The following is a 22,022-nucleotide window of genomic DNA, read 5'->3' on the forward strand; positions in this document are numbered from 1 at the left end:
CCTTCCTGAGAAACCGACTGCAATTTTTTTTGAGGAAATTACAAGCAGGGTAGACAAAGGAGATGCAGTAGATGTAGCGTACTTGGATTTTCAGAAGGCCTTTGACAAGGTGCAGCACATGAGGCTGCTTAGCAAGAATTACAGGGAAGTTACTAGCATGGGTGGAGCATTGGCTGATTGCGAATAAATGGATCCTATTCTGGCTGGTTGCCAGTTACCAGTGGAGTTCCACAGGAGTCGGTGTTGGGACTGTTGCGTTTTACAATGTATGTCAATGATATGGACTGTAGATTAATGGATTTGTAGCTAAATTTGCTGAAGATAGAAAGATAGGTGGAGGAGCAGGTAGTGTTGAGAAAACAGAGAGCCTGCCGAGAGACTTAGATAATTTAGGGAAATGGGCAAAGAAGTGGAAAATGAAATACAATGTTGGAAAGTGTATGGTCATGCACTTTGGTGGGAGAAATAAACTAGCAGACTATTATTTAGATAGGGAGAAAATTCAAAATGCAGATTTGCAAAGGGACTTGGGAGTCCTTGTGCAGGATACCCTAAAGGTTAACCTCCAGGTTGAGTCGGTGGTGAAGGCGGCGAAAGTAATGTTGATATTCATTTCTAGAAGTATAGAATATACGAGCAGGGGTGTGATGTTGAGGCTCTATAAGGCACTTGTGAGACCACATTTGGAGTATTGTGTGCAGTTTTGGGCTCCTTATTTTAGAAAGGATATACTGACATTGGAGAGGGTTCAGAGAAGATTCATGAGAATGATTCCAGGAAGGGTTACCGTATGAGGAATATCTGGCAACTCTTGGGTTGTATTCCCTGGAGTTCAGGAGAATGAGGAAGGATCTCACAGAAATATTTCAAGTGTTAAAAGGCCTGGACAGATTAAATATGGCAAAGTTATTTCCCATGGTGGGGGGGGGGTCTAGGACAAGAGGGCACAACTTCAGGATTGAAGGAAGTCCATTTAGAACAGAGATGCAGAGAAATTACTTTAGTCAGAGGCTGGTAAATCTGTGGAATTTGTTGCCATGAGCAGCTGTGGAGGCCAGGTTGTTGGGTGCATTTGAGGCAAAGACAGATAGATTCTTGATTAGCCAGGGCATCAAAGGGAATGGGGAGAAGGCAGGGGAGTGGGGATGACTGGGAGAATTGGATCAGCCTACGATTGAATGGTGGAGCAGACTTGATGGGCCAAATGGCCTACTTCTGCTCCTATACCTTATGGTCTTTTTCACTCTAACTATGCCCCCATGATTTCACAAAACACACTCTATAAGATTACCGCAAACAACAGGAATTCTGCAGATGCTGGAAATTCAGGCAACACACATCAAAGTTGCTGGTGAATGCAGCAGGCCAGGCAGCATCTCTAGGAAGAGGTATAGTCGACGTTTCAGGCTGAGACCCTTCGTCAGGACTGACGTCGACTGTACCTCTTCCTCGAGATGCTGCCTGGCCTGCTGCATTCACCAGTAACTTTGATGTGTGTTGCTATAAAATTACCTCTGTCTCCTACTTAATGCCCTTACTGATGAAGGCCAGCATGCCAACTTCACTACCCTGTCTGTGACTCCACTTTCAGGGAACCATGTATCTGAACTCCAAGGTGCTTTTGTTCTGCAACACTCTCTGGGGACCGGCCAGTGTTAGTGCTGGAGGAACTGGTGCTGTGTCTCAAGCCCTGACCAGCTACCTCACCTGCTCACACCGTTTCTGGTACATGTCCTTCTCCTTTTGTGACATAACTTTCCACTGCTTGCTGCACAGCACCATACGTTCAGTGCTGGGGACATCTTTCATGTTAACCATCAGTTCTGCACAGTATAAAGAGTAGCCATTCCTGAAATTAAAAAAAAAAACTTTAGATCTTCAGCCTGGGGCAACAAGGATAGACAAAGGGGTACACCGGACTGACCGCAGGGCAGCAGGAACAGATCAGACCAGCAGTGGGCTATTGGGAATTGCCTAGGAGAGATAGCAGGGTAATGGCAGTTGATTCAGCAGGGGAGAATGACTTGAACCTGACCAGGTTGGTTTGGGAGAAATCTTCATGCCTGAAGCACACAGAAGGAAGCCAGAGTCTTGAACTCAGGGAGATCCTTGAATGAGGAGGCACAAGGGACCGGTCATTTAAAATGATGATATGTAAAAAATCTCTTCTTGCAGAGAGTGTGAATCTTTGGATTTCTCCATCCCAGAATGTTTTGCAGGCCACATCATTACAGGTAAGATGGTGGCGTACTCAGATGCAGTGGTTTCTATGGGGCCAACCAAAAGTGTTACTGTCCTTTTAAAAAGTATTTTTAACGATTGCAAAACCCTGCTGGACACTAAAACTATCGCAGAACCACCCCATCAAGTTGCTCATTGGAAGAGAAACTGAAGGAGCTGAATTTGGTGCGGATCGTGCTGCTGCCTGCGTTAGACGCGTCAGTGTGCGAAGGCAGCATACAGACTAACAGCGAGTGATCATCTTAGTCTCTTATCTTGTGATCGCGAGACCGCGTTGGATATTGTCAATGTGGAATGCTGCAAGTCCAATTCACTGCTTTATTGGCGGGTGATGGGGACCTGCGTGGCCTCAGTCAGAGCAAGGACTAGGCCTCAAGCGACGGAGTTGCCTATTTATGCTGCCCAGAAGAGAGGTGTTGGAGTTGGTGTGCTCCACCAGGGTTTGGGGGGGTGGTGTGGTGTGGTGTGGCGTCCATGCTGGAGTCAGTTGGCCCCCCGGTGTTCGCTCGACAGAAGATAAGCCACATTGTGTTTGACTGCAGTCTGCCACGACATTCGTGGACTATGGGTCTTGGACGATTCTTTTTTGTGTGACTGTATTTTATTGTTATTTTAAATGTGCCTTGTGCTGTGTATGACTGTTGGAACTGTGTTTTGCACCTTTGCCCCGGATTAACACGGTTTCATTTGGCTAATGTGAGAATTAAACTTAAACTTGAAGGTAGTTAAACTGGAGGCAGATATATTTTGCTTTTGTTTTGGTGTGTGCCTGCGTGCGTGCGAGTCTATGCATGTGCGTACATGCGTGTGCGTGCATCTGTGATGATGTCTTTTTCATGCCTTTATAAGGCGCGGAGCAAGAGAGAGAGAGAGAGAGAGAGAGAGAGAGACTGTGTGGCGCGCCACTCCTCACACAGACAGTTTCGCAGTATTTTTCCCTTTATTTTACGAGGTCGAGTTGCGATCTCGGCACTCAACCCAGCATGGATGGAAAGCGTACTCGGGAGCGGACCCAACTGGTTTCGAACCTGGGTACTTCCACTCCCGGGTCCAGCGCCCAGGTCATTGTGCCACCAGCCGGCCCACAGCAGATATATTTTTGAAAGATTAGGGAAGTGTGCTATGGGGTTCTTTGAAGAACAGGAATGGAGGCAACAATCATATTGAATGAGGGGCTGAATGGCCTGCTCCCATCTTCTTGTGTAATGTTTGGTCCATTATGTCACTTTTGGCATCCGGTGAAGTAATCCCAACAGTCCCACTGCCCCTCTACTGATTTCCCTGCACCATATCTCTCTCACACATGCTCAACAATGCCCCCTTGATTTATTTTTGCCAATAACACACACAAAGAGGTTATTGATGATTAGATTAGATTAGATATCAATAAACTTGCAAGATTTACGATTCAAATTTAGGCAGCTGTAGCCAGGATCATAGTTCACACTTGTCACAGGATACACAACTTAAGTTGCTGAAGGTTGAGTGTTGATTGTTAAACTCAAGTGTTGGAGATGGTGACTGGGTGGTGTAGAGGGAGCTTTATTCTGCATTCAGTGACAGCAGCAACTGTGCAGGTGGTTCCGACATTGGCCTATGCTGGCCAACTGTCTCAGTAACTCAGGTTAGAGTAGAAATTGACAAAACTATTCCCTAGAGCCATCTACTACCTCCTTTTAGAGGTGGGAATTGAGCAGGGCAGGACCTGGCTTACACACACACAAACACATTCATACAATTACAGAAGAAATCTCAGAAGCAGAAGCAGACAGCTCAGCCCTTAAGCCTGCTCCTCCATTTAACGTTGTTTCTTGGCAGTGCTGCCTGCAACAGTCAAACTGCAGAACGCCTCTATCAGGGATGGTCAGAAACACGGCCTCGGAAAAGACTGGTGTCCCAGGGAAGGGTGGACAGGGACCCTCTCAATGTCACCACCCATCCACTGCACACTCACGGTGGTGGCTTCGTCGGCCGTCCATCAAATTTATCCTTCAACTGTCGCTCAGCTTTGGTGAGAACAGACTTGGTGGGTTCCTCGAAGGTGAGATCAGGGTGAGCCTCAATGTAAGCCCTCATTGCAGCCTGCAAAATGACAGCAAAAGATATCACAGACGACACTTGAAATCCTCTGCTCTTTTCACAACCCAGCAACACCCAAAGTGCATTCAGCCAATACTGTAATTAGGTAACTTGATATTGAAATTATGCACACCAAGATCCCACACTGATAATGACTGGACGATCAGTTTTAGATTCCACTGTTAAAACTCAAACTTCTGTCAGTCGGGCCAGAATGCTTGTCTTTGCCCAAGCTGTTAAGCAACTCTAGCATTTCCTGGTTTTAATATGACCTGCCTTTGCCAAGGGTAAACATATGTCGGGACTTTGTGACATCTCCACTGCTCTTATTCAAATGATGTTCTGTGACCTTTATATCTACTGGAGAGTGAAGTGGGACACTGGTTTTTTTACTTAATCTGAATGATTGACCATAGTTATAATGGGTGACTTCAATCTACATGTAGATTGGGTGGACCAAATTGGTGAAGGTGCTGAGGAAGAGGATTTCTTGGAATGTATGCGGGATGGTTTTCTGAACCAATATGTCGAGGAACCAACTAGACTGTTCTAGACTGGGTTTTGAGCAATGAGGAAGGGTTAATTAGCAATCTTGTTGTGAGAGGCCCCTTGGGTAAGAGTGACCATAATATGGTGGAATTCTTCATTAAGATGGAGAGTAGCAGTCACTTGGAAATCTGATTCTTATTTAAGTATGGATCGTTGGAATAATGAAATGGCTAGTTCTATTCCACTCGAAAAAATTACTTATAATTTAAGAGACAAATATGTAACATTTTTGAATATTTGGCGCCCTTATTTACAAAAGATAGGATGGCATATTTAAGTGCTCCGATAAAGACTTTGGTCACTTGGGGAAAGTAACGAATAATTATACCAAATTTATTTTGAATCCCATGGACCATGTGGAAACCTTCCAATACCCAGGTGGCTCTTTTCTTCCTTTCTTTCTTTTTTCTTTCTTTCTTTTTAGGTAGGACTTTATATGGGGGGGGGAGGGTTAAGGGGAGGGGGGAGGGTAGATTCTATTTTTTCTTGTATTCCTTTTGAAAATTCAATAAAAATTATATTACAAAAAAAAAGCTGGAGAGTGACATAGTTAATTCAGAAACAAAGGTTCTGAACTTAAAGAGGGGTAACTTTGAAGGTATGAGACGTGAATTAGCTAAGATAGACTGGCAAATGACACTTAAAGGATTGACGGTGGATATGCAATGGCAAACATTTAAAGGTTGCATGGATGAACTACAACAACTGTTCATCCCAGTTTGGCAAAAGAATAAATCAGGGAAGGTAGTGCACCCGTGGCTGACAAGAGAAATTAGGGATAGTATCAATTCCAAAGAAGAAGCATACAAATTAGCCAGAGAAAGTGGCTCACCTGAGGACTGGGAGAAATTCAGAGTTCAGCAGAGGAGGACAAAGGGCTTATTAGGAAGGGGAAAAAAGATTATGAGAGAAAACTGGCAGGGAACATAAAAACTGACTGTAAAAGCTTTTATAGATATGTAAAAAGCAAAAGACTGGTAAAGACAAATGTAGGTCCCCTACAGACAGAAACAGGTGAATTGTTTATGGGGAGCAAGGACATGGCAGACCAATTGAATAATTACTTTGGTTCTGTCTTCACTAAGGAGGACATAAATAATCTTCCAGAAATAGTAGGGGACAGAGGGTCCAGTGAGATGGAGGAACTGAGCGAAATACATGTTAGTAGGGAAGTGGTGTTAGGTAAATTGAAGGGATTAAAGGCAGATAAATCCCCAGGGCCAGATGGTCTGCATCCCAGAGTGCTTAAGGAAGTAGCCCAAGAAATAGTGGATGCATTGGAGATAATTTTTCAAAACTCGTTAGATTCTGGACTAGTTACTGAAGATTGGAGGGTGGCTAATGTAACCCCACTTTTTAAAAAAGGAGGGAGAGAGAAACCGGGGAATTATAGACCGGTTAGCTTAACGTCGGTGGTGGGGAAACTGCTGGAGTCAGTTATCAAAGATGTGATAACAGCACATTTGGAAAGCGGTGAAATCATCGGACAAAGTCAGCATGGATTTGTGAAAGGAAAATCATGTCTGACGAATCTCATAGAATTTTTTGAGGATGTAACTAGTAGAGTGGATAGGGGAGAACCAGTGGATGTGGTATATTAGGATTTTCAAAAGGCTTTTGACAAGGTCCCACACAGGAGATTAGTGTGCAAACTTAAAGCACACGGTATTGGGGGTAAGGTATTGATGTGGATGGAGAATTGGTTAGCAGACAGGAAGCAAAGAGTGGGAATAAACGGGACCTTTTCAGAATGGCAGGCAGTGACTAGTGGGGTACCGCAAGGCTCAGTGCTGGGACCCCAGTTGTTTACAATATATATTAATGACTTGGATGAGGGAATTAAATGCAGCATCTCCAAGTTTGCGGATGACACGAAGCTGGGCGGCAGTGTTAGCTGTGAGGAGGATGCTAAGAGGATGCAGGGTGACTTGGATAGGTTGGGTGAGTGGGCAAATTCATGGCAATTTAATGTGGATAAATGTGAAGTTATCCACTTTGGTGGCAAAAATAGGAAAACAGATTATTATCTGAATGGTGGCCGATTAGGAAAAGGGGCGGTGCAACGAGATCTGGGTGTCATTATACACCAGTCATTGAAAGTGGGCATGCAGGTACAGCAGGTGGTGAAAAAGGCGAATGGTATGCTGGCATTTATAGCGAGAGGATTCGCGTACAGGAGCAGGGAAGTACTACTGCAGTTGTACAAGGCCTTGGTGAGACCACACCTGGAGTATTGTGTGCAGTTTTGGTCCCCTAATCTGAGGAAAGACATCCTTGCCATAGAGGGAGTACAAAGAAGGTTCACCAGATTGATTCCTGGGATGGCAGGACTTTCATATGAAGAAAGACTGGATGAACTAGGCTTGTACTCGTTGGAATTTAGAAGATTGAGGGGGGATCTGATTGAGGGGTATAAGATCCTAAAGGGATTGGACAGGCTAGATGCAGGAAGATTGTTCCCGATGTTGGGGAAGTCCAGAACGAGGGGTCACAGTTTGAGGATAAAGGGGAAGCCTTTTAGGACTGAGATTAGGAAAAACTTCTTCACACAGAGAGTGGTGAATCTGTGGAATTCTCTGCCACAGGAAACAGTTGAGGCCAGTTCATTGGCTATATTTAAGAGGGAGTTAGATATGGCCCTTGTGGCTACGGGGGTCAGGGGGTATGGAGGGAAGGCTGGTGCAGGGTTCTGAGTTGGGTGATCAGCCATGATCATAATAAATGGCGGTGCAGGCTCGAAGGGCCAAATGGCCTACTCCTGCACCTATTTTCTATGTTTCTATGTTTCATAACAATACGGCCCTCCCACAGTACCAGTCCTCCCTTGGCACCATTGTCTGTTTTTGGTGTGGTCACCACCCATTGCTTGCCTCGTATTCTTTCTGCAACTCCAGGGCTTTGCTGATCCACTTGAGACGTTTCTTGTCGGCCAGCTGAGACCACTGCCTGCGCAAGGCGTCCTTCAGCTCCTTTGGACTTACCTGCAGATAGAAACAAACAGTCCATTCATTGTAAATTCTCACACACGTGATCTAAGAGTCTTCTGCAGAGTCATCAAATAATGGGAATTAAAATCCTGCCCCATGTTGGCTTAAAGGGAATTCTCTTCATGACCTGTAGGCCAAATCTTTTCATGTCTTTGTCTTAGCATTATGTACATCTACTGCGGTTTTCTCCTACACCACCTCACTTTGGAGAAAACATTTCTCCAGCTTGATGTCCCCCTGCCCCCCCCCATCATTGACAACAACACCAAGGAAGTAGCTCAAGCCCAGTTATCACTTCTCAGTCTCACATAATTGTAAACAATCTCCTCTATTCCAGGAGAGCAATCCAGGCCAAGCAGTCTCCCTCGTGGCTAATATTCTTCACATTTGGCAACATCCAGACATTTTCCCAGGGCAGAAATGGTTAATACGAGGGGGCACCGTTTTAAGGCATTTGGATGAATGTACAGGGAGGATGTCAGAGGTAGTTTTTTAAAAAATATAAAACATAGGGTAGTTGGCCCATGGGATGTGGCACATGGATAAAAGAAAAATGTAAGGCTATGTGGGAGGGAAGGATTAGATTGATTTTAGAGTAGATTAAAAGGTCAGCACAACATCATGCGCCGAAGGGCTTGTACTACTCTGTGTCCTCCTTGCACCTTTTCCTGCACTATTACATCTTTCTTGCAATATTCTGACCAGAAATATACTGATTTTCCCTGCACCTTCATGCCCTTCTCCACTGAGCCTCTCCAAAACACCACCCTATCACATGCATTCCCTTTCCTCTTAACCTATCCACCACACATCCCCCCATCACTGTTAACTCTACCTCTTCCAGTTTGAAAGAAACATCACTAATCCAGAGCCGGGAGAGGGCTATAGTGAGAACAGCAGAGGGGAAGAAAGGAAAGATAAAGAGAGAGACTAGGAAGTGGCTTAGATAGGGGGAAGTTTGCCAGGAATGGAAGGTGAAGGAAATAGGCAAGAATAAGCAAGGTGAGGGGCGTGGGGGTGGATGGGAATGAATGCAAAAGGATCAATTGAGATAACCAATTTCTCTGACCATGGTTGGAATCATAGGGGTTATGACTTCATATCATGCAAGACAGGCCTGCATGAAAAGTGCCAGACTGTGAAGCAGTTCCAATTGGGTTAACACTGCCTACACACACCACTCCAATCCAATTCAACAGGGTTTCCACCCAGGGCCCAAAATACCACTAAAGGGAAAGATATAAATGTAACCATGAAGCCACTTTCCAAGGACATTTCTGTTTAGGCCACAATCCCAACCCATTGACCATCTTTACCTCAGGATGGACTTTAAGGAAAGCCTTCTTCTCATGATTATACCACAGCTGCTGTGGCGTTTTTGGCTTTTCTGGAATATCTGACTTTTTGCGTTCAGCAAGAAGATCAGGGTGTTCATCTCTGGAAATAAAGAGCAGTTATTAAATTCAGAGCCAGCACCAAAACAGAGCATGGAACAGTATAGGAGCTGGCTCTTCGGCCCACAATAATTAAACTAATCCCTTCTGTCCATATTCGTCCACTCTTTGCACATACATGCGCCAATCTCAGAGCCCCTTAAATGACTCTGTCATATCCATCTCCAGTACCACCCCTGGCAGTGCATTTCAGGCACCTACCATTGTGTAAAAAAATGTAACCCACAGATTTCCTTTGAACTTGTACCCACTCACCCTAAATGCATATCTTTTAGCATTAGGCATTTCAACACGAGTAAAATTATACTGATTATCTATGCCTCTCCTAATCTTATCAACCTCTATCACATCTCCTCTCAGCCTCTGCCACTCCAGAGAAAGCAAGTTTGTCCAACCTCTCCTTTTAGTACATGCTCGCTAATGCAACCAACATCCTGATAAATCTCTTCAGGACTCCCTGCAAAGATCCATATCTTTGCTATGATGGGGTGACCAGAAATGATTGCAATACTCCAGTTGGGGCATAACATAACAAGGCTGCAACAAAGCATCCCAACTCAAACTGAGTGGCTGAACTAATAAAGGCACGCATACCATATGCCTTCTCTACCACCGTATCAACCTGTGTAGCCACTTTCAAGGAGGTACGGACTTTGTACATCAACACTGTTTGAAGACCTTGCTGTGAACAGTGTCATGCTCCTTTACAATTAATCTCCCAAAGTGCAGTATCTAACATCAGGCTGGTTGGGAGAGATTATTTTTTTTAAATATTCCTCCAAAAGGCTTTGGGGTCAAGCTCTAGGGAGAAAGCTGAAATCAGACAGGTTCACTGAGGAACAAGAAAGAACTCATATGGTGGGGAGGGGGGGGTTAATAGGGGCTAAAAAATACCTTTGCAGAGTAGGATTAAAGAGAATACCAAGGCTTTTTATACATTAAAACAAGAGAGCTAGGACCAATGAACTACAAAGGAGGGAGTATATACTTGGAAGCTAAAGAAGTAAGCAAGGTACTAAATGAGTTTTTTTTGCACTGTTAGTTACTAAAGAGAAGGATACTAAAGAGATCAGGGACTGGTATAATGATATTTTCTGACATGTTTGTTATCAAAGAGGTGCTGTTGGGTCTCTTGAAGAACATTAGGGTGAATAAGTCCACAAGATCTGATGGGGTAGAACACTGGTTATTGAGAAAGACAAGAGAGGGAATTGCTGGTGCCTTGACAGAGATCTTTGAACACTCTTCTGCCAAAGGAGAGAGCATAGAGGACTGGATAGGAAAGAATTTTGTAGATCCAATGCAAGAGGAAAGAACAAAGTAAACAGCAGGGCCCTCCGGAGCATTGTAGTAAGGATGTGGAGGCTTTGGAAAGCATCTACAGGAGGCTAATCAGAATATTGACTGGATTGCAGAGTGTTATGTACCCCGTAACGGGTTAAAGAACCAGCAGAAATGGAAAACACCTTGGAGTCTGGTATTGCTATTTACTACAGCTCGTTTATTAGTAACTATGCAATACAGTAATATAAATTTAGATATATCAAACAGGTTAGGAAAGATTATATACAAGTGTGGAAATATATAAGAGCCAAGCTTCTTCAAGCTTAGGAGGTAAATGGATACAGTCATACAATGATGGGTAAAGTTCAGTTCGGATTATTGAGTTGGGTAGTGTTGGAGGGAGTGGGGGGGGGGGAGGAGAGGGATTGATTTAGTTCTTCAGGTAAGTTGATGCCATTGATTCTTTGTTGTCCTCTGAAATCCTTTGGAAGTCACCGAATGTGACCACAAGGGGACAGTCTTCTGTAGTGGAGTTATCAACCCAGGCTAGGGTTGGAAACACTAACAACTTCTCACCGGTCACCCTTTTCTCACACTGCGAGAGCCACTGATCGATTCTCCTGATCGATCCTCCAGAAACCCGCTTTTCTGCAGGTATACAACAAAGCTCATCCAGTGTCCAAAACCATGTGTGTATCTAACAACCAGCTGACCTTGTATTTATCTCTGCATGCTGAACACCAGCTGTCCATCACGTAGCTCCTCCCTTCTCTCTCTGTAGGAACTCGGAAGCTGGCAGTGTCCTTGCAGAAATCCCAAACAAACTGTGAGCAGTCTTCGCCCCTCTCTCTCTCGGTAACAAGCTGTTTGTGCTGTACAGCTGCACCTTCTCTCTCTTTTTAAAGGCACAGTCCACAAAGGATAATTCAGGATCACATCACAAGAGTATTAGCTATAAGAATCAGCAGGACAAACTTGGTGTTTTCTCTGGAGTGTCGGAAGCTAAGAGGCAACCTGACAGAAATCTATAAAATTATGAGAGTCATAGGTAGGTGGAGTCTTTTTCTCCAACATGAAAAAGTCAAGTTCTTGACTAGAGAGTATAGATATAAGATGAGAGGGAGAAAGTATAAAGGAAATTTGCAATGCAGTTTTTCCATATAGGGAGAGTGGTTGGTGCCCAGAATGTTCTGCCACGAGATAATGATGGAAGTAGTTGAAACAGCAACAATTAAGAAGCATTTAGACAGGCTTATGAAAAGGCAGGGAATGGAGGGGTATAAGCCATATATAGGCAGATGGGATTCATTTAAATTGCCATGCATGACACACCCATCGTGGTGTAGGCTGAAGGTCCTGCTCTATATTGACTAAAGTTAAAAGGTCCCACACCACTGGGATAGGGTCACACACACACACACACACACACACACACACACGGCACGAGAACATAAAAACTAAGAGTCACCTGGCCTGTCAAGTCTACTCTGCCATTCAATAAGATGATGGCTGAATGGCTGATCTGGCCATGGACTCAGCTCCATCTACCTGCCTTGTTCCCATAGTGCTTAATTCTCTTGCCATCTATCTATGCAAAGATCTATCCATCTTAAATATATTTAATAAAGTAGCCCTTACTGCTTCCCCAAGCAGAGAATTTCACTGATTCACCACTCTCTGGGAAAAGCATTGTAAGATCCCCTCTCATTCTTCTGAATTTCAATGAGTACAGTCCCAGGAAACTCAATCACTCCTCACAGGCTAACCTCTTCATCTTCTGAAACAACCTGGTGAATCTCCTGTACACTGCCTCCAGGGCCAGTATGTTTTTTCCCAAGTAAAGAGACCAGAGCAGTACACAGGACTCCAGGTTTGGCCTCATCAGTAACCCGTACAGTTGCAGCATAACCCGTTCCACCAACCTTTTCCCAATTCATGCACAATAACTCCCAAGTTTCTTTGTATAGCAGCATGCCGCAATCTTTCACCATTTCACACATTTATCAAATAGGACTTGTCCTTTGTTCCTGCCTGATGGAACCACTTCTGTCAAAGTTTGCAGATGATATGAAGATAGGTGGAGGGGCAGGTAGTTTTGAGGAAGAGAGAAGCTACAGAAGGACTTAAGACAGATTAGGAGAATGGGCAAAGAAATGGCAGATGGAATACAGTGCTGGAAAATGTATGGTCATGCACTTTGGTAGAAGAAATGAAAGGGTTAACTATTTTCTAAATGGAGAGAAAATACAAAAATCTAAGGTGGAAAGGGACTTGGGAGTCCTTGTGCATGATTCTCTACAGGTTAATTTGCAGGTTGAGTCTATGGTGAGGAAGGCAAGTGCAATGTTAGCATTCATTTCAAAAGGACTAGAATATAAAAGGAAGGATGTAATGTTGAAACTTTAAAAAGCACTGGTGAGGCCTCACTTGGAATATTGTGAGCAGTTTTGGGCCCCTTATTTTAGAGAGGATGTGCTAAAACTGGACAGGGTTCAAAGGAGGTTTATGAAAATGATTCCAGGATTGAATGGCTTTCATATGAAGAGGGTCTGATGGCTCCGAGCCTGTATTCACTAGGATTCAGAAAACTGAGGGGTGACCTTATTGAAACCTATCAAATGGTGAAAGGCCCGGATAGAGTGGATATGGAGAGGATGTTCGAATGGTGAGGGAGTCTAAGACCAGAGGACACAGCGTCAGAATAGAGGGTTGTCCTTTTAGAATGGAGATGGGGAGGAATTTCTTTAGCCAGACAGTGGTGAATCTGCGGAATTCTTTGCACAGGCAGCTGTGGAGGTCAAGTCTTTATGTATATTTAAGGCACAGGTTGATAGATTCTTGATTGGACCGGACATGAAGAAATACGGGGGAAGGCAGGAGACTGGGTCCCGAGAGAAAAACTGAATCAGCCATGATGAAATGGTGGAGTAGACTCGATGGGCCAACTGGCCTAATTCTGCTCCTATATCTTATAGTCTTATGCCTCGCTATTTCTTCCTTAAAGATAGCTTCAAGCATTTTCCCAACTACAGGTATTAAGCTAACTGGCCTATAGTTACCAGACCTTTGCCTACACCCATCTTCCATTCAGCCAGGACCTGCCCAATGTCCTGTAAGATGTGTCCTCCACAAAACAATCATTCAAAGCTTTGGCAATTTCTGTATTACCAAAAATTAATTCCCCTTCTCACCTTTCAAGATACCTATGTCCACTTTAGCTATCTAAAGTCTTCCCAATTTTCTAGCTTGCCACTACTCTTGGTAACTTTGTATCCATGAACTTTTAGTTTGATGCCTTTATTTCCTTAGATTCCCAAGCTGGCTCTCCCCACCCTTGACAACAGCTGTTTCATTCTTACATATATTAGATATTTGTTGGTTTATTGTCTGTTATTATTTGGCGACCTATAAATCAACTCCCACCAACGATTTTTTTCCCTTTACTATTCCTTAATCTCCGCCAAGATGGATTAAACATTCTGCTTAGATCATCTCTCATTATCCCCCTGATCTCAGCCTTAATGAAGAGCACTACTCCACTTCCCTTACCTTCTTGCATATCCTCCTGTATTACTTGATCCCCTTGGATGTTTAATCCCCAATCATCTCTAACCTGCAATCACGTTTCTTCGATGACCACTAAATCATACCCCTTTATACTCATTTGTGTCACAAGTTCACTGACCTTGTTTTGAATACTAAGGGCATTCAGATAAAATGCTCTTATACTCAGAGTCATTTTGGAATCTAGAAATCTTTATATCTTTTAGCATTTGACTTTTCTGTACTCCAATCTTACTTTTTTCTAAATTTTGCTCTGGTCTCTGCATTATTTCTCTGTTTCTCTGTATGGATTCCCCTTCCTCACCCCCTAGGACATTGATCCTGGTCCTGGCCAGGTGTAGACCACCCAGTTTATACTGGTTCAACCTCTCCCAGAACCGGTTCCAATGCCCCAGGGATCTGAAACCTCTCCTCTTGCATCACTGCTCAAGCTACAAATTCATACTGACTATTCTCCTTTTCCTGCACAGACTAGCACGTGGCACAGGTAGCAATCATGAGATCTCTACCTCTGAGGGCCCACTTTTTATACTGACAGTATCTCCTAGCCCCTAAATTCAGTTTGTAGGACCTCCTCTCGCTTTTCTCCTACATCACTGGTACCTACAGGCACCACGACAACTGGCCATTCACCTTTTCCTTTCAGAATGTCCTGCAGCTGCTGAGACAGCCCTGACCTGTGCAACTGGTTGCAGCGAAAGAAACTCCTGTCTATTTGCCTCACCATGGAATTCCTTACCACAGTAGCTCTGCCACTCTTTTTCCTGCCCTCCTGTGCAATAGAGTCATGATCCTGGCTATGTTGCCTTCCCCCGATAAGTCATCTCCCCCAGTGGTATCCAAAGCTTTGGAGGGAGGTGACTGCAGGGATCTCCTGTACTATCTTCCTGCTACTGCTCTGCTTGTTGGTCATTCACTCCCCACCTTTCCTGAGACCCTTCAGTTGCAATCTGACCAACTCATTAAACATGTTTTCCACAACATTCTCAGCTTTGTGGATGCTCCAAAGTGAACCCATGCACAGTTCCAGGACTATCACAGTCTGTCAGGAGCTGTAACTTGACACTTCCTGCACACGTAGTCACTGGGGACTCTGCGTTCCCACATTCAAGCGGAGTCTAATGACAGTCTGAGTTCACCATCTATTTGTGACAAGCTTTGAAGGAAAAGAGCTTTTCCTCACCTTACTCATAAAGGTAACACTTAAACAACCAGCAGTGCTTTGACAAGACCGGACAGCAACTCTTTGCAAAATGACCACTCCACTACTGCTACTTCTTGTAATGTTTAATGGTGGTTGGCAGAACAACATTAGGTGCATTACCGCCACCTACTGAATTGGAGTGTGGAACAGAGACAGAAAGTATAGCCACTAAATCCCTCCTTCTCAAAAACTCAAAATAATATCACAAAGTTTAATACTTTTCAGAAAGTCAAATATGCACTTGTATACATTACAACGGCAGTGATATCTGAACAAACTTTCCATGCTAAATTGTGTCTGTCCCAAAGATCTCAATTTAGCAATTAGATGCTTCCTTTGCACCTCATAGGAATTGCATTCAAACAATATATGCTACACCATTTCTTGACAAGTACACTCCCTACAGATGCCAGTATCATGCATATTAATTCTGAACAGGGAATTATTCAACCTTGTATGCCCAAAAAGTAGATGTGTAAATTTACCTTCTTCCATCCTCTTATATTCATCTACCAGTTGAGTTCCCACCATCCTCTGAAATATATAGATGCCGTCCTTTCTTTTCCTTATCCCAACTTTGTTGCCACAGTGATGGAATAGACTTTTTAAATTATGGCTTTCAGCTTCCTCTTAAGCAAAGGAATCACTACATTTACTTCCTTAACTTTAAGTGACTGCTTGGCATGTCTGTCACCTTCAACTCCCCAACATGGGCAGGAACCCACATGAAATATATACACAGGACTAAACCCCACAGCCTCAACACATGTCCAATCTCAAGAAGAATGCTTGGCCTACAATTAGAAGTATCTGTTTTAATAAATGTCAAGACTGAGAACGAATAACAGCACAGAAGTACATAATCAAGCTGTAATTCTTCAACCCGTTCCAAGGCTAAAATGATAGCAACCATCTCAATAGGTTTCAATAGGTACATTTAATGTTAGAGAACTGTATACAATATACATCCTGAAATTCATTTCTTCACAAACACCAGACGTGAATACTGATGCTTTGTCTGATAATATGTAAGAATCCATAATGTCTGCCTTGCATATATGCTGAACTTCCTGAGCTTCAAATCTCTTACTATCTCTTCTTTCAGTTAGTCCTGACGAAGGGTCTCAGCCCGAAACGTCGACTGTACCTCTTCCTAGAGATGCTGCCTGGCCTGCTGCGTTCACCAGCAACTTTGATGTGTGTTGCTTGAATTTCCAGCATCTGCAGAATTCCTCGGGTTTGTGTTCTCCAATACATTTTCTTTGCTTTTCTCATTACTTTTCTAACTATAGCTTGAGCTTATGAGATATGAATAGGAGTAGCACTGCCTAACTTTCCTACGAGCTTTACTCTGCTCCTTCTACATTCATCCATCCACTAAGGAACAACTTTCCTTGTATTCTCAATAATCTGGGAATTGATTCCTTTGCTATTGAGTTCAGTACAGAGAACAAGGTATTATTACTCAACTCGATATCCTCCAAAACCAAATGATCAGAAATCTATTTCCAAATAAGAATCATCAAATTCATCCCAGTTTGCCTTTTTTAAAGTTTCATCTGGGGATAGAGTACCGTTCCCCTGAAAACTATCTATTCCCATTGTACAGATGATGAGGAAATGATCACTCCCCTCTGTTGTATCTTTATACACTTCCCAGTTACACACCCTTGCTATATCCTCAGAAACCATTGTAAGATCTATAGTAGAAACATCGTTGTTAAATAGATTTATCATTGTACTCCTTCTATCATTCAAGCACACGAACCACTTTTCTTCCAGAAAATCCTTCACATTCGTGTCTCTACTACCCCATAGTAGTGAGCATTAACCCACATCACATGATGCTATTTTTTTCCATTTCCACCCACACTTTTTAATACATCAGGTGTTGACTTTTCACAAGGGTTATAAAAATTTCCTATCTGTACTTTACTATTCTTTCCCCAAATTTCAACCATAATTGACTCATAAACAATCCCAATCTCCAAAATACAATGTACTATTCCATTTTTAAGACAAAGGTAGCCACTACTCATCCAGCGCCCCTTTTCCAATTGTGTCTTATATCAACATAACCTTGTATCTTTAGACTCAAACAAGATTTCAACCAGGTTTCCTGTACACATATAACATCAGGATTATTTGGTAAGTCTTCAGTAAATTTCTTAAAACTCTTGACTATAGGTCCACAATTCCTTATCCGAAATTCTGAAATCCAAAAAGCTCCGAAAACCGGTCTTTTTCGTGGAGTGTGGAGCATGCCGTAACAAGGCTTGTTTGACGCGCTAACAGCTGACGTCACTCAGGTGTGACGTGGCAGCGCTAGCAGAGGCCGCCAGACGTCACTTGTGGCTCAGTGCTCGTACTGGTTACACGTGCATTTGCTCTTCGCTGATATTTTGTGTTGAAAATTACATTGACGAATTTGCCAAAATAATATCTGATGAAAACCTTAGCCCTGAACAAATCTACAATGCTGATGAAACAGCTTTGTACTGGCGCTACATCCCTAGAAAAACATTAACAACGGCTGATGAAAGAGCACCAACAGGTTTTAAAGATGCTAAGGACAGGTTAACTATTCTTGGGAGTGCCAATGCAGCAGGCACACACAAGGTGAAGTTGACAGTGACTGGAAAAAGCCAACATCCGAGATGTCTGAAAGGTGTACGCAATTTCCCTGTGCATTATTATGCAAACAAGAAAGCAAGGGTAACTCGAGAAATGTTTTCTGACTGGTTCAATAACCACTTTGTACAAGCTGCATGACCTCATTGCAGGCAAGCTGGACTGGAAGAAAACAGTAAAATTTTATCGTTCCTGCACATCCCCCCGCCGAACTTCTTGTGAAAAGTAATGTTTTCGCAATTTACTTGTCCCCCAATGTGACATCTATATTACAGCCTTGTGACCAAGGAATTTTACGCTCCATGAAGAGCAAGTATAAAGACTATTTTTTGAATTGTATGCTTTCTGCAGTCAACAGAGGAGTAGAAATCCAAGACTTCCTGAAAGAGTTCAATGTTAAGGATGCCATTTACGCAGTTTCTAATGGTTGGAATGATGTTGATAAAGTAACATTAACAAATGCTTGGCACAGACTTTGGCCTACAACGATGTTTGATGTAAATGAACCTACAGATCAAGACTTTGAAGGATTTCGTATCACTAATGAGAAGATGATGATATCAAACCTCGTAACTTATGCTAAAATGTTATGGAACGAAAGTGTAAATAAGTTAGAGGAAGCTGACATCAAAGAAATGCTCAGTATTGACAATGATGCACCTGTTGTGCATTCCTTGAGTGATGGGGAAATTGCTGAAATGGTGTTAAATGCAGATAAGCATGAAGACAGTAGTGATGATGATGATGATGACGACAGTGAACACAGGTGAAAAAATCCCCATAGACGATATGGTGAAAATGCGTGATCGGTTAATTGCTAGCCTTGAACAACGTGCCTTTATCAGTGAGCAAGAGATTATGGCAGTTTACTCAGTTAAAAAGAGATTGCTTAGGCATAATCTTATGTTAATGAGACAGATGACACTTGAAGAAGTCTTTAAAAACGCCATCTGTTGTAGTGCTGCTTCATAACTTGAGAATCCTGTTCCTGGCCCATCAGGTACCTGTAGAGTATTTAACTTTGTTTGCCAGACGTAATGCAACTCAACTAGAGGCACTTGTACGTACTTAGCTTACTTTGAACCTGTATATGTCCTAGAGTATTTACGTTCTACATTTATTCTAGTAAGTCATTTACCATGTGTTTGATTCGGTTCGTTTGAAGCTGTATATTTTTATGTTTTATTGAATGTTTTGTTTGGAAATAAAATGTACTAGTGTATTTATGGTCTATAATTATCCCACTATTTCATTTATCAGTATATTACTCTATAAATAAACTGTAATAGTATTTGTAAAAGAGTGCGGATCGGGAAAACCCAGGAGCTCTCTCTCCAGCACTCGTTGTTTGAGCATGTACAGACTTTTTTTCTTGTCACTATTCCCTAAACAATACAGTATAACAACTATTTACATACCATTTACATTGTATTAGGTATTATAAGTAATCTAGAGGTGATTTAAGGTGTACGGGAGGATGTGCGTAGGTCCGGAGCTCCCTTGGGTCCGAAAGTCCACCCGCACTGAGACAGGTTAATTATCAATATAATTATTAATTTTCTGAAATCCAAAAAATTCTGAATTCCGAAATGCAACTGGCCGCAAGGATTTCGGGTAAGGTATTGTGGACCTGAATTAGCTAACAGGCTTCTAGCATTCTATTGTAAGGTTAGAAAAACTATAACAACTCTCCTTTGAAACCTGAACATCATTTACCTGTCCTTGTAACGCATCATTAATAATTTCTAGAGTTAAGTCTTGTATCTCTAGATATTTTTCTTTGGCTTTTAATATATTTTTTATTTTTTGCGCTGTACAATTTACCACATCTGCCATGAGTGGCGGGGTGGAGATATGTCTCTACCAAAGGAGGTGTAAGGCCCTCCTTCCTTCTGCTAACCTGCAGGTCACCCTTGGGCGAGGTGTAGCACCTGTTTAGCCTCCGATCAGCATCACATGAAGTCATGGGAGCAGGTGGTGGATGGTCGTATGAGCAGCTGGTGCATATCACAAGTCCTGGTTATGCAACCACTGACACCAGGCACCAAGAGTATTGATAATAGCTGGGGTCACCCATCTTGTAAAGATACTGCTCAGACGGCAATGTTAAACCACTTCTGTGGAATTTACCAAGAACAATCATGGTTTTTGACCATAAATGCCCATATCATATGACATGACACATAATGATGTCATGGAAGTGACAAACTTTAGTTTATCAACAACCAGAGAATCTTTTGTTATACAAACATACACTTTATACACTGTCAAACTATCTGTATTCTGGATATTAATAGGTCCCACTGACACTGTCTTCTGTACTTACAGAACATCCTGCATAAGCAGAACAATGTTCTTCTCCACAGTTGCTACAATTTAGCCTAACACCTTCTCTACAATTGACATAATCATGCTCTTCACCACATTTACCACACCAATACCTACCCTTACACACCACTGCTACACAACCAAACTTCTAGCAATGGAAACATCACAGAGGGAGCAGCACATAGACTCGAACCACATAACTCACATAACATAAATTAACCCTATCCGGCAACTGTTTTCCATCAAATTTAATCAACACTGATAAGCTATCTATTCTAACTCCACCACAAAACCCCCTTAAATGTTTAGTGCCTCAACTTTTCCCTCGACAGAATTGATTTTCAACTTTGTCATGGGATACATCTAGAGGCACTTCGAGATTATTCCCCAAGACTACAACTACTGTTGCTCAATATCATTTATTGTTGTTTAAAAAAAGGATCTAGTGCTTTCCCAGCATATACGACAAATAAACAGGGATGCAGATGGCAAAGCTCATTACCAATACTCGTACCCGGCTGGAAGCCCGAGAAAAGCTTATTCTTAGTGTTACTTTCCTTCCTCCAACAGCTTTTAACCCCAAAGCTTTCTCACATTTCTTACCATCTCTACAAAACACTAAGAGTGCCCCATCTCATAAAGGTTTTGCACCTACAATATCGCATAATGCTATTTTCAAATCCCTTGTTAATCTAATTGGATTGATATCAGAAATAGGTTCACATTCAAAACTCAGCAATACCTTAAACTCTTCACTCCTTGTTTTATTTAAACCACGTTTACTGCCTTCATCACTGGAGGACAAGCCACTACAATCCTCAATCAGCCGCTTATTTCTCCATTTCCCAGAAACCTGCCATTCACCCTCCTCCATACAACTCCCATCACCCAATACCACCTCCCGTTCGCTGCCTCCATCTTCTCTGTCGCTTCCTGCCTCAGAAAACTCCCAACAGGCTCAATTAGGCTCAGTGAACTGCCACTCTATTTGACCCTAACCTCTTTTTATTGGCTGCTGTTAATTAACCAATCAACTAATGACTAAAAAATAATTTGCAAATGTGCTCTTTAACCCATCAGCAAGTTCCAAGACCTCCCTCTTTAAAACTCTTACACCTCTCATTCCAAATCCCGGCTCCTATTCAATGAAACAGGTCCAACATATACTGAACCTCACTGCATGATGGGTCACACACATCATCTGATCCTCACTGCGGGACAGGTCTCACACACACACTGACTCTCACTAGGAGATGGGTCCCATATACTCATTTCCCCTTGACAATGCGATGATTGCTTGCATCATTCAGTCTAGCACCAAGGTCACTGTAGATTGGAACAGTAGGCTATTAGGCAGAGGATGTTGATAACCCTATAAAGGTACCTGAATTTGGCCATTGCCTGCCCAAAATGCCCCTTCTCCTGCTGGAAATCCTGAATGTACTTGAGCTGTGAAAAGGCACAAGAAGAGAAGCAGTGTTAGAAATCACAGGGAAAGGGACAAATTATAGACGATGGAATCTAAAGAAAAACAAAAACACTGGAAGATGTGAGTGAGTGTTGGAGGAGGGACAGGGAAAATGAGAATGGAGGGTTTAGGGGGTTACTGGAGTAATATGGAAGACTCAAGACCATACAGAGATTGCTTATGGCAGGTCAGATGGTAAAGAGCAGGTGAATTTGACCAATAGCGAGGCAGAT

General features: G+C 42.7%; 1 protein-coding gene across 8 annotated transcripts in view; it reads right to left on the reverse strand.

The window, feature by feature from the left end:
• LOC140197103 (nucleolar transcription factor 1-like) overlaps positions 1-22,022 on the reverse strand; it is a 77,069-nt gene that overhangs the window by 40,109 nt on the left and 14,938 nt on the right. For all 8 annotated transcript variants that reach the window (XM_072257029.1, XM_072257030.1, XM_072257021.1 and 5 more), the window contains 5 exons: positions 21,706-21,770; positions 9,173-9,293; positions 7,740-7,850; positions 4,196-4,323; positions 1,708-1,849 (listed from right to left, as the gene is read on the reverse strand). In XM_072257029.1, coding sequence (XP_072113130.1) covers positions 1,708-1,849; positions 4,196-4,323; positions 7,740-7,850; positions 9,173-9,293; positions 21,706-21,770 — 567 coding nt within the window. The remainder of the gene's footprint in view (positions 1-1,707; positions 1,850-4,195; positions 4,324-7,739; positions 7,851-9,172; positions 9,294-21,705; positions 21,771-22,022) is intronic.

Source organism: Mobula birostris, chromosome 1 (genome assembly GCF_030028105.1).
Source record: "Mobula birostris isolate sMobBir1 chromosome 1, sMobBir1.hap1, whole genome shotgun sequence".
NCBI lineage: Eukaryota > Metazoa > Chordata > Chondrichthyes > Myliobatiformes > Myliobatidae > Mobula > Mobula birostris.